The sequence below is a fragment of the Phyllostomus hastatus genome, unplaced genomic scaffold (assembly GCF_019186645.2).
Source record: "Phyllostomus hastatus isolate PE091 unplaced genomic scaffold, TTU_PhHast_1.1 phas_contig_64, whole genome shotgun sequence".
Lineage (NCBI taxonomy): Eukaryota > Metazoa > Chordata > Mammalia > Chiroptera > Phyllostomidae > Phyllostomus > Phyllostomus hastatus.
In genome coordinates this window covers 10,740,159-10,752,943 of record NW_025333928.1, presented here as the reverse complement: position 1 = coordinate 10,752,943, position 12,785 = coordinate 10,740,159, and the positions used below count along the sequence as shown (strand labels likewise).

Here is a 12,785-nt window from a genome sequence, read left to right as displayed (position 1 = left end):
GGTCTTTTTCAGACCAGTTGCTTCAATTTACATTCCCACTAACTGTGAGTGAGCGGTACCTTTCCGTGATGTCCTCGGCCTCACTTGGTGTCCTCAGACTGCTAGTCTTTTCCAGCTGGCGAGATGAAAACGGTGTGTAGCTGTGCTTCCTATCTACGTTCCTCTGTTGACTGTGGAGGCGGGACTTTATGTTCTCCACAGCAGCTGCTTCATCCTGATCTCCTGCCCCCGAGCTTCTCCGTTGCCCCCGACTCCCCTGAAATCCCGCCAGCTTTCAGTCAGTAACCACCAGCCCAGAAACCAGTTCTCTGCACTGGAAGCCGGCGGAGACGCCCCTCTGCAGGGCTCCGCCCCCGGACTTCGGGGGAGTGCTCCGCCTGCAAGGACGCATTTGATGCTTACCGCAGACCTGCGGCAAAGGGTAGTGCCCTCCACCTTATAGAGAAGACAGCATCAGAAGGGTCGGGGACTTGCTCCAGGATACCCAGACAGGACCTGGCAGATGCCCAGCCAGGCGCCCTTCACTCCGCTGTAGGAGACTGCAGAGGCTAGGCCGCTACTGCAGGGCTCCCGTGGCCGGAAGCCTCGGACCTTCACTCAGGAAGCACACCTGGTGGTCTGGTGTGCATCTGGGAAGGAAGCTGCTGTTGCCCTCGGGAGTCAGCCTGATGGGAAGACCCGCGAGGAAGTGGATTCAGGGCAGGGAACACAGTGGGGTGGGGAGGGGTTCCCTTTCAGGTGTGTGGGAGCGCGAGGCGACACCTGCCGCATTGCCCAGCATGAGCGGCTTATTTTAGATGGTGTCAAATAACCCTGGGCCCTGGTGAAAGGGTTAGATGGTGTCAAATGTCCCGGGACCCCTTTTCTGCCTGCTTCAGATCCTCTGATGGTGGAGTGATGAGAATCTCAGAGTGGTGCTAGTGTGTCTTAAACTCCTCTCTGACACTCTTTGGTCCTTTTTAAACAAAGGCAAACAAGATCCCAAGTCCTGAGAGTCTTAGGCAGGGGGTACTATTTTCTTAAAATGTAGTTACTGTCTTTTGTTTTTCTTGTGTTTAGTTTTTGCATTTCACTGTATATGGCTTTATGGCAAGTTGACTGTTTTGTTTAAGAAATACGTATATAACATCTATACCAGGCTCTGTTTCAAATGTTTTACAAATGTTGACTAATTTAATTCTCCCAAGGACCTTATGATGTAAGTACTGCTATTATCACTTCCATTTCACAGATGAGGACCTTGAGGCCGGGACAGGGAACTTCCTTCGGTCACACAGCCTGCGCGTGGCGGTGCTGGGATGGGGATTGAGGCAGGCTGGCCCCAGGTCTGTGTTCCGATTACTGTGGTACACACTGCCTCCCCATTTCATACCAGTGATACACCTGTCGGTGGCAGTGATACTACATCGTCTTTTAAGACATGTTTATCGGAGCAAAAAGTACGAGGTAAAATAAAGATAAACAGCCAGTGGGTGAAGGCCCTGAATGCCGTCGGTGGTGGGAGTCCTGGAACTCTTCGGTGCGGCCTCGCGGGTGCAGGGGTGGGGCACTCGGGCCCTGGTGCCGAGTGAGAGTGACGGGAGGGGACAGGCATTCAAGGAGAAGACGCCACACGAGGATTTGGGTCATGCAGAGGCAGAGAGGCGTGATGGGGCATGATGGGGCGTGGGGTGCCCGAGGAGAGTGAGTAACTCGGAGCAGCAGACCAGTCACAGCAAGAACCCAGCACCCTGTATGTAACTCATAGTCTGCAGAGCGCTGCCACCGCCGCTCTCCCTCTGCCTCTTCTTCACCGCCAGGTGTGGTGGGCATTAGTGCCCATCCCCATGTTACAGATGGTAACTGAGCTCGGAAGGACCAGAGAAGCTCCAAGAGCCTCTGCTTCCTTCTGGGCCCTGAGCTCTATTCCACTGTATCAGGTTGCCTCCGTGGCAAGCAACAGAAGCATAAGTCAACATGGTTGAGCAAAATACGTGTTGTTTGGCTTGTGTAAATGAAAAGGCCAGGCGTGGACTTCAGATGCAGCTGGATCCAGGTCCTCAAATGATGCCATAGGGACTCCAGTTCTATATTTCTCAGTACTGGCATCATTTTCAGGCAGCTTTTCTATAAGAGGTGACAGAGATGGGTACCAGCTTCCAGTAGGGACCCCCAAAATTCCTCTTAATTAGAGTTCTAGAAAAAAAATCCCAGGACTCCTTGGCCTTGCCTGGGTTGGTGTCCATTCCTGACCCACTCACTGTGGCCAGGAAGGGGGGTTGCTTTGCTGGCTGGAGGAGCTCCTCATGTGAGGGGAAGAGACTCCAGGCAGACAGAAGCAGCAGATGCCCTCCCTCCCTCCATCCCCCGGGCCTGTGTGTCACTTGTGCAGAACTGAGGAATGTGGGGGGAGGAGACTTGAATCTGGACTTGGCTGCAGTGGAGCCGCTGGAGAGTGAACTGGACAGAGCTGCGCCAGGCCTTGTGCTGGGGCTGGGGCTGCGGGTATGGACGCGCCAGTGAGGGGCAGACCCAACCCCACCTCCCGCAATGGGCGGTCGAGTCCTCAGTGTGGCCACAGGACCCCTGTGGCGTGGGACTTGGTACAGATCAGGGTTCCCTAAAGCAGCTCTAAATGGGGTTTGCCCCAACATAGGCTCGTTTTAGTAACAATGTTATTCGTTTTTTAACATGTTGGGAAAAAAATGCACAATATGGAGAGTACTGCTTAGGATGAGGTTGGAGTTAATTTTTAAGTGACTTCATTTATAGAAAACATGTTAAATAAATAACAGTACACTCAACCCACAAATACGGCCAACATTTGAAAGTGAGAAATTTGGGGACATTTTGTCTAGATCATTCTGGAATTCTTTAGTTTCTGATGCTCTAAGCTCTACATTACTCAGTGTTTATGTGTCAGGAGCCCTGCTCAAGGCTTCCTGCAAATCACTTCCTTGAATTCTCCCAAGAATCCTGGAAGTGTGCTTTACTGTTTCCTGCAAGGCTCAGAGTGGGGGGCGACTGGCCCGGAGCCACACAGCTGGTAATCCGAACTTCTCTGTGTGCTTCGCCACTGCCCACTTGGTGACTTGGCCAGAGCTCAGAGAGCGCTCTCGATGGGGCTGGAGTAGGGTCTGGGGGAACCTGGATGGTGGGGCCCTCCCGGTGTGGGCTCGGGGACGGTGCCTGGAAGGGGCCACATGGATGACTGGGTCTCTGTGTGGGCCGTCCCCCTCGGCCCCTGTTCCAGCTATCCCCCTGTCTGTGGGGGAGGTCTGGGAGGGCTCCTGGGCCTGGCAGGCGGACTCACTGGCCTCCGGTTGGCACCTCCCCAAGCAGACACAGAACTGAGGGTGTGATGGGCAAAGTACCAGTGGGAGACTGGCATTGCCAGCCTGGGCCATTCCTCCACCCAGGGCACCAAAGCACAGTCTTGCCGGACAGGCTTGCTCCGTCTCCAGAGAGGCCTGCCCTCCATCGTATCCGGTCCAGGCCGCCTCCGTCTGTGTTTCCTCAGGGGCCGGCCTGGGCTCGGGACTGAGTGACAGGCTCATTATTGGACTGACCTTATCCTGGGTGTTCGGTAAGGGTCTTCTCTGTGGGCGAGTCTTGGATTTGTTGTTTAGAAAGGAGACAATTTGTAGGGCCGATGGCAACATGGGTGTTTCGTGGGAAGGAGGACCTGACATCGTGGCTCATTCAATACCACTTTCCGGGCTGGTATTCCCCTCCCTCTCACCCTCGCCCGCCCTCTTTCTCTCTTAGCTGCATAGATGCTGCATTTAACTCCACACGCAGCATAGACTGGGTGTGTGGGGGGCAACAGCGAGCCCTTCCCTCTTTGAATCCCCCCGTCATTCTGTGCCCACGTAAGGAGGAGTGGGGAGGGGTCCGTGGGGAGAGTCAGCCATTTTAAGGGGCAGGAATTCTTGGGGTGTCCTTGGGCTCCTCAAAGTCTTATTTTTCTGGGACAGATCCAAGAATCGGAGGCAAGTCCTCCCAGGGAGAGGCAGGGACCAGGGGAGAGCTTTTCAGGTCCCTCGATCCCAGGCCCAGGCCCACCCTCTGCTGTGCATCTCTTCCAGGCCCCGGGAGTCAGCATGCCGCGTGGCTGGGCCGCCCCTCTGCTCCTGCTGATGCTCCACGGCGGTGAGTAGCTGGCCCACCATGTGCACGGGAGGGCCGGGCTGGCGCATGCTCTGCGTCTCGGCTGGAGGAGGCCCTGGGGTCAGACTGTGGCCTGTGTCCACTCGAGGTTGACGCAGGGGGAGCAGCCGGCTCTCCACGAACCAGAATCCGTCCAGCCAGAGAGCTTCACTAGCCAGAAGTCGTTCAGGCAGGTCTGGGGCAGCCCAGCCTGCAGCTCGGGTCTCCGTGTCTCGCCAGGCGGTGAGGGGCTGCGTCCTTCGTTCCCACGGCTCTCCGCCTTGGCCAGCCCAGCCCGCAGAGCGAGGAATCCTGCCTTTGGTCCCACCTCGGTGTCTCCTAGCGCATCTTCTCCACCGTCACTGCACCCTCAGCAGACACTGTGTTCCCCAGTGGGGGAGAGTGGAGGTGGAGACCGAAGTAGCCCGAGCTTGGAAGGTGGTTCCGGAGGACCAGATGTTGCAGTCGTGGGTGGATGTCAGAGACCAAGCTGGACAGGGCTGCGAGTTAGACACGGGGGCTGAGGGACCCGGGACACCGTCCCAGAGTAGGTGAGGTACCGCACACAAGCCAGAGTGGGGCCGGACCGGGGCGGGAGGGCCCGGCGCAGCAGCCGCTGACCATCGGCATTTCTCTCCGGCTTTAACTTAAAGGCCCAGAGCCTCGAACAGCTTCTGCAGGGAACGGGGTCCGGGCTCCTCTCTTTGCCTGTTTGAGTGCCAGCACTCTGGCTGGACTCCAGCAGGCCTGCGGGGCGCCCGCCTCAGCCCCATGCCACGTGGGCGCCACCCGGAGGCCCTGCTGCACGCCGGTGCTGGGCATCATCTGTCTTGTCCTTTCCCGGTAGCCCCGTGAGGCCCGTGCTGTAGTGACGCCTGTTCTCAGCTGAGAAAACAGGCGCAGAGAGGATTAGGGAAAGGCCCTCGGCCACGCAGCTGGGCAGTGGCGGATCTGGGACCCGAGCATAAATCCGCCCAACTCCTGTGGCCTCCACCACCTGCCTTGGCTGCTGTACTGGGCGTGGGCTGCGGCGGCACGACGTCCCGGGCACACCTCCACACACTCCAAGGGGCCGTGTCCCCAGTTTACACAGTGACAGGGGGCCCTTGTGAGTGCCCCGCTGGGTACATGGCCATGCTGTGATGACCCCCGATGAGGGATGGTGCCGGGGATCTTAGCCCAGAGTGGGGGCGCTAACCAGGAAAATGGGTTTTCTCTCCCTCTGGTCCCTGATGTCACCTCCATGCTAGTTTAGGGGCTGCTGTCCCTCCCCAATCTTCCATTCCAAGTTTGGGGCAAACCCTGTCCCTTGGTGGCCCTGAGCCCAGCTAGGAAGATGTGGCAGCCCCTCTCCCAGTGCCAGAGCCCCGAGAGAACCACAGGACACGGGCGCGGAGCAGGTGGCCACACGGAGGCTGCTGCAGCGCTGCGTGGAGGTCCTGCCGAAATCAGCCTCCATTTTCCACGTTTGATGCAGAACGAGCCGTCTGTGCCCCACGGACAGGCCCTGCACCTCCCGGAGGGAGGCCCCTGCAGCAGGGCTCCTGCCCCCAGCTCGGCCCCATGGTCCCAGCTGCCCGAGGGCTGTTGGGGACCCTGAGACTGCGTCCGGGAAACACAGGGTCACCAGGTGTGCACAGTGTCCACCGTGTGTGGGGGGAACTGGCGCAGACCTGACTTCCTGGGTGAGCCGCAGCAGCCCAGACGGAGAGAAAGAGGGACGGTGCGGTGCGGACCTGCAGCCTCAGTGATCCGGCCTGGAAACTGGGGTGGAGGGGACCAAGGGACTTCCCAGCCACAGTGCTCTTGGCTGCGAATCCAGCTTCTGACCTGGAGTGGGAGGGACCACCCCCCACCCCCTGGGTCTTTAGTCAAGAAAAATAGGAAAAAGCCACTAAAAATGAATCCACTTAAGAAGGGGGACACAGTATTTTGGTAAATACTGTGGAAAAAATAAGAGTGTTGGCACTTGATCTTACAAAACTAAAACGTATTCAGTTTATTTTGTCAAACGTGGAACAAATTTAGATTATGGCGGTGCCTCTACGTTAGCACGAAGGGAAGCAGTAGCTGCCGGAGGCAGGGGAGCATTAAACCTTCCAGGGAAGCTGCCTGAGTGGGCGACCCGCAAGCCCGTGGTGGTGGGAGCGTTGGGGTGGGCAGCAGGGCGATGCAGACACTTGGCGAGAGCACCCAAGCCTTCTCGGAGTCCCAAGCTGTCCTGGCGGCACCTCTGCGGCCCGTGGCCTCTCTCGCGTGGACCAGCTGCTGCAGAGCAGGGGGCCGCTCCTGGTCAGGGACCGCGGCACCTGCATCAGCGCTCTCGCTGGTTCGTGGAGGGCTCTCCAGGGTGTACAGGTTCGCCCTGCGTTGGGGGAGCTCAGGAGGCACTGGCCTGAGAGGGAGGCTGGCCGGGAGGGTCGCTGACCTGGTGGCTCGACACAGGGCCCTTGGGGAGACAACCAAGGTGGGACCCGCTTAGTTGTTTCTCGTTAGGAGTGCCTTATCTCCATAGCTAGCCTTGAAACTCTGAGGGCTCAAACAAGGAATCTTAGGTGACCAAGCCCTCCTTGCCTCAGTCCCACATCTTCGTGGCCCCCAAATCACCATAGTCGCCCTGGCCCTGGGACGCCTGCCAGCCCTGGAGGGGCAGGGGAGCAGCTCTGCAGCCCCCTTCCCACCCGTACTGAGGCCTCTCTCTCCCCTCACCCTCCAGCCTGTGGCTGCTCAGACCTCGTCTGCTACACTGATTACTTCCAGACGGTCACCTGCATCCTGGAGACATGGACCCTCCACCCCAGCATGCTCACCCTCACCTGGTAAGTGGTGGGCCTCCCTGGCCCTAAGGGTGCTACTCAGGGGAGCATGGTCCTGGGGCGGGACCATGGGACACCACAGGCTGAGCTGGACCTGCTGTGTGCCCAGCAGGTAGTTTGGCAATAAAAATAATAGCTGCCACTTTCCGGGGCTCACTCAGCAACTTCAGCGACAGCATTTCGTTTCAGCCCCAGAAAGACTGTGAGGTGGGAGTGGCTGTGCTCGTCTGACAGAGGACTGCACAGGGCTCACGGGGCTTGTCCGGAGCATGAGCTGGAGGGACAGGGCCAGCTCTGGCCAGCTCCAAGGGCCACACTCTGTCACTCACACAGTGGTTGTCCCCAGTCCTCACAATTTTGACTCTTATTTTGTAAGTGAGGACAATGAAGTTCAGAGAGGTTATGCAACTTGCCTGAGGCTACACAGCCAGTGAACAGTGTACCTGGGATGCAAACACAGGCAGCCTGACTCCAAAACCCATGGGCCCCTATGTGTCCATATTGTTAGAGAATCATGCATGACACTCATCATGCAAGGGTAGGGCAGACTTTATTTAAGTCATGCTTGGTATGGTGACCCTGCCTGGGCTTCTGCCATGTAGGAGAGAGGTTCAGCTCAACTCTGAATGCAACAAGGAAGAGTTGGGCTTTACAGCTGAGGAGCAGGAAGGGGTCAGTGGATGGCAAACGACTGGGAGGAACGGTCAGGGGTCAGGGGGCATCTGGCTGTGCTGACCTGACAGGACTCCTGCTGGTGGCAGTGCAGGGGGTCGGACATCACCCAGGGATGGCAGAGCGTGAGGAACCCGATTTGATGTTAAGGGTGGGGAGTCTGGCTAAACTGAGGTAGCAGGAGTCTTGCTAAAAGTAGCAAATGCAGAGACAGACGCAGAAAGCCAAAAGCCAGGGCCCAGGGGAGGAGAGAGTCCAGAGGCACCTAAGTCGGGTTTGGTCAAGGACAGACTCTGTCAACAGGCCGCTCAGGGTAAAGACCAGCCGGCTTCTATTCTGTCGCCATCCATCCATCCATCCATCCATCCGTTCATTCATCTAGAACACATTTATTGAGCTCCTGCTTGACACTTGCAAGCACCAGTGACTCGGCAGAGCCCAAACTGGTGAGGTCCCAGGTGTCCTGGGCTGACCCGCTGCAGTGGGAATGACCGGCGAGACATGATAAACACAAGCAGCCAGCGGGATGCTTTCTGATGACAGCGAGTGCTGTACAGAACAGGAGGCTGGACCACAGGGCAGAGAGCAAGTGACGTGGGGGAGGGCCTCTGGGGTCAGGGCAGGCGTCCCTGGATAAGAAGGAGGCAGCCAGGGAGCTGGGGAAAGGGCATTCCAGGCAGCGGGTGCTGCGTGTGCAAAGGCCCTGAGGCACGGAGAGCTGGCGAGTTGGAGGAATAGTGAGGAGGTTGGTGTGACCAGAGGGGAGTGAACCTATGTTGGGGAAAATGACAAGTGAAGGAGGGGAGAGATTGGCAGGGGTCAGATTATATTGTGTGGGTGGAGTTTTATGGCTGTGGCAGGGAGGTTTTAAAGCCCCTCCCCACCCCCCCCACCCCCCCCACCCCCGCCCGCTGCGCATAAGAAATAGATTGCAGGGAGGGTGGGCAAGGCAACACCCCCAGATAGCCATTTCAGTGGTCCAGGCTGTAGGCTTGGAGAGCATTGATTCGAGAGAAATTTCAATCCCAGCACTTTTAACAGAGATCTGAGCCCACGCATCCATGCTGGCCCTGGACGGTGGTCGTGTTCACAGCCTGAATGTGTAGGCAGGGACGTGAGTGGCTGGTGAACTTCTAGGCATAGTCCAAAGCCATTGTCTCTGCCTAGTGGAGTTAAAGAGCCAGAGCACTTCCCCAACCCCATATTAGCAACCTCCCTGGGAGTCTGCCCAGAGCAGGGACTGGGGTCCGTTTTGCTCTTAGCTTGGTACTCAGTACAGGTGTTTATGGGCGTTCAGTGGATTTTGGATGAAAGGAGAGTGGGAAGGAGACCTGAAATGTGTAGCGCCCTGGCTCCAGGGCAGGGACAGAGTCAGGCCCAGTTGAGGCCAGAAGGGCTCAAACTTCCGAGCTGAGAGCTGCGGCTCCGATGCGCCCGCGAGCCCCTGGTCTCCTGGAGGCATGAAGGCTGAGCCTGGACCGGGTCCACTGGGGCGCTTTCAGGGGAGCGTGTCCCTTCCCGAGGGGAGGGGTGGCTGCACGGGGTGCCCTCCAGCCCCACTTCAAGCCCCTCCTTCCCAAGATCCCAGGCGCCTGCCCTGGCCAGGCGCACTGAGCCACCCGGCCTCCAGCTGTGACTGGCTGTTCTGTCCTTGAAGGCAAGACTCGAATGGAGAGTTGGTGGATGAGGTCACCTCTTGCAGCCTCCACCGGTCCACCTACAATGCCACACATGCAAAATACACGTGCCACATGGATGTGTTCCGCTTCATGGCCGATGACATGTTCAGCGTCAACATGACAGACCTGTCTGGGAACCACTCCCAGGAGTGTGGCAGCTTTGTCCTGGCCGATAGCAGTGAGTACTCCCTGGAGGAGGGCCCAGGTGGGGGTTGGGCCTCTTCTCCCTGGGCCAGGCCTCTCCCTGCACCCCCCACAGTGACCTGTCCTATGCCCAGCCTAACCTCTCATTAGGTTTCTGCCCTTCAGATGCCCTCTGCTCATGGAGGTGTGATGGGAGGCCCTGGGGCGTGCACCTGAACCGCAGAGGGCAGCAGAGGTGTGGAAGGGCCGGGCTCGGACCCTGCAGTCTGGTGTGGCCCTGCCCGCTGGCGACAAAGTGGGAGCCCTTCTCACTCAGACCCTTGGGGGCTCTGCCTCACTTTGAGGCAAGTGGGGGACACTGAGTCCCAAGAAACAACCTCCCCAAGGTTCCTCCCGTTCACTGGCTCCAGTGAGGCCTGGGTTTCCCCTCCCAGCCAGAGGGAGGGGAGAGGCCAAGGGGCAGAAGGGACCTGGTTGGTGGAAACAGTTGTCTTTGTGGATCCAGAATGAGGGCGGGGCAGGGAAGGGCCCCAGAGGCAGCTTTTAGTGTGTGTGTGCCCAAGCGGGGAGTCCGGGTAGAGGGTGAGAGGCCCGTTCCTGGAGGCATGCAAACACCAATTGCAAAGAGAATCCTGCCTTTGGGAAGGCCCCATCCCTGAGGTGTGGGAGTTTCTGTCCCTAGACCCCCAGGGGCTGAGGTGTTTATCATCCACACTCTGGTGGTCCAGGTCACACCACTCTGCTGAGTGGATGTCACACCACAGAGGGTGTGGACAAAGCTTCACACACACCCAGATTTTCACACATATACACACTCATAAACACTCCCTCAAAGGCACAGATGTTTCACCAACCCCTGACCTAGATGGCATGAACACAGACGCCTATGTTCTCTCATACGTTGTGCACACACGTGCACATGCATACACACATGCACACTCACCCCACCAGTTAGCTCCAGGTGCGGTGAGTTTACTATGCAGGGGTGCCTTCCTACCTCTCCGAGAGGGCTAGGCTGGCAGCAGCTGCCCGTTGCCGCCCCTGGAGAGGAGAGCCCCGGGCATTTCTGGCCCCCTCCCTCCTGCCCTCCCACCAGGGTCAGAGGCCCAGCCTGTGCTCGGACCTGTCAGGAGCGGTATTCAGTGCCCTGCGCACCCCTCCCCTGCCCTTCCTCCTCCTGGGCCCTGGGCTCTGCCAACAGCTCCAAGTTCCTCCCTGAACTGGCCCTCACCAGCCAGCGGGGGGCTCATAAGGAAGCTGACACCCAGGCCTCCACCGCCCTGGGGAAGAGAAGGGGGTTCAGGAACTGCTCCAGTCCAGAAGCACTGTCACTGACACAGCAGCGGCAATAAGGCACTCACCAAGGCCTCATGAAGGTGCGCCTTCTTCTGCACCTCAGGCTGTGGGGCAGACTTGTAAGCAACTTCAGAGCTCCTTTTGAACACTGAATTGAACAAATATTTCTGGAGGAGGGCCTACTGTGTGCCGAGCTCTGTCCGAGGAGGTGAAGGCACAGCACGGAGCCCGGAGAAGGAAACCTGTGCCCCAAGGAGTTAAGACCCCGGAGTAGGCAGCTGGAGAACAGGGTCACGGAGGGCTTCAGGTGGTGGGAGTGGCTCAGAGAAGGCACCAGGGCCTGTCACTTCCCTGCACAGGAACACGACACTTGTCATTCCACTCCCTGGACGCTCCCTCCTTCTGCAGAACAGTTCAGTCTGTGAATTTTCGGCCTGTGTGACAGAAACCGATTCCCTCTCACAAGAGGGGAAGTGGAGGCACATGCCATGTTGTGTCCCGCTCACGCTGTGGAACCAAATTGGGAAGGAGAGGAACCGGAAGCCCGGCTTTGCCCTCTGCCTGAGGGGCACCCGGGAGGCTGCGGGGCGGTGGTCTGGGTCTCTGCCCTCGCACCTGCCCAAAGGTGTCTGCGAGATGAGCGCGGTCGCACTCAGGGTCCTCCGCGGTGTGTCAGACCGCTCCGGGCACAGCAGCCCCGTGGGCACTCAGTAGTGGCCGCTCTCATCATAGTGTGATAAATAGTGTCATTAACTACAGAGGCCCGGGGTGGTGTGGCCCAGTGGGTTCAGCGTCGTCCTGCAAACTGAAAGGTCACCAGTTCAAATCCCAGTCAGGGCACATGTCTGGGCCGTGGGCCGGACCCCTGGTTGGGGGCCTGCAGGAGGCAACCAATCAATGTTTCTCTCCTTCTCTTTCTCCCTCCTTTATCCTCTCTCTCAAAATAAATTTAAAAAAATAAGAAAAAATAAAGCAGAAACAGAGGAACAGTAGATCTGGCCAACAGGTAGCTTAGAAGCTTTGGGATTAGTAGCGAACTCTAACAGCTGAGAGATTTCCCACAGTAACCTGGGTGTCCAGGGTTTTTCTTCCTAGTTCCTGGGTCCGCCTCCCACCCGGCCGCTGAGGGCCGGCCCAAGTCCCGCGTCCCCCTTAGCCTGGGAGGGCCTCTTACGGGTCAGTCCCCACAGCTGCTTCCCCGTTTCTATCGCCCGCCCACCTCTGTGGCCCCGGTCTGGTCTGAGCTTCTCACTTTTCAGGTGAAGGGACGGAGGCCCAGGGACGGGAGGCGCTTCGCCCAGCGTCAGGGGGGTCACAGTCCTGCTCACGTAAAGGGTGGGCCACCAAGTCTTTCTCGGAAGCTGCAAAATCACACCCCATGTTTTCTTTCTGGCTTTTTTTCTTTAAGTCAAACCATCTCCTCCTTTCAACGTGACTGTGACCTTCCTGGGACATTACAACGTCTCCTGGAGCTCCAATTACGATTCGTACCCACTCGTGGGCAAACTTCAGTACGAGCTGCAGTACAGGCGGTGGGGAGACCCCTGGAGCCTGGTGAGTGCAGAGAACCGGGGTGGGTGGTGGGCGGCGCAGAGACCTGGGTGGGGGAGGGGAGCATCTGAGAGACGGCACTTGTCAGCCACAGTCATGCTCAGAAACCAGGGGCACGCCGAGGAGGGGCACCCCCACACTCTCTCACTCTGTGCTGACTTGTCTTTGCTCAGTCCTGGGACAGGAAGCCCCTTAAGACCGTGTTCTCCCCGTTCTCCCCGTTCCGGCGTGCCGAAGGGGAAGGACTGGCACTTCCTCTGGGTTCACCTCGATTCTAGTGACAGTAGAAGAAGTTTCGGGAATGGGGCCACTTGGAACCTCCCCGTGTTAGAAGGACCATGGTTTCAGACCCGAGGCTTCCAGGGGAGTCCTTTGTTGCTGTCAGAGAGGTCCAGAGTGGCCCGCTGTTTAGAAGAGTTCTAGAATGACCCACCCTTTAGAATGTCCCCAGAGGTATCCATGGCTAAGGCGCCCACAGTGGGAGGCTTTCAAATGCCCT

The 12,785-nt window shown here is 58.1% G+C and overlaps 1 protein-coding gene across 3 annotated transcripts in view; it reads left to right on the top strand.

Annotated features, from left to right (window-relative positions):
* Positions 1–12,785, top strand: part of IL21R (interleukin 21 receptor) — a 36,241-nt gene that overhangs the window by 18,014 nt on the left and 5,442 nt on the right. The window contains exons 1-5 of one of the 3 annotated variants that reach the window (XM_045849325.1): positions 1,275–1,446; positions 4,068–4,131; positions 6,845–6,947; positions 9,274–9,473; positions 12,144–12,289. In XM_045849325.1, the coding sequence (XP_045705281.1) occupies positions 4,083–4,131; positions 6,845–6,947; positions 9,274–9,473; positions 12,144–12,289 (498 nt within the window). In that variant the 5' untranslated portion in view covers positions 1,275–1,446; positions 4,068–4,082. Of the gene's footprint in view, positions 1–1,274; positions 1,447–4,067; positions 4,132–4,562; positions 4,680–6,844; positions 6,948–9,273; positions 9,474–12,143; positions 12,290–12,785 lie in introns of those variants that run through there. The other 2 variants (XM_045849324.1, XM_045849327.1) reach the window with 2 other exon arrangements.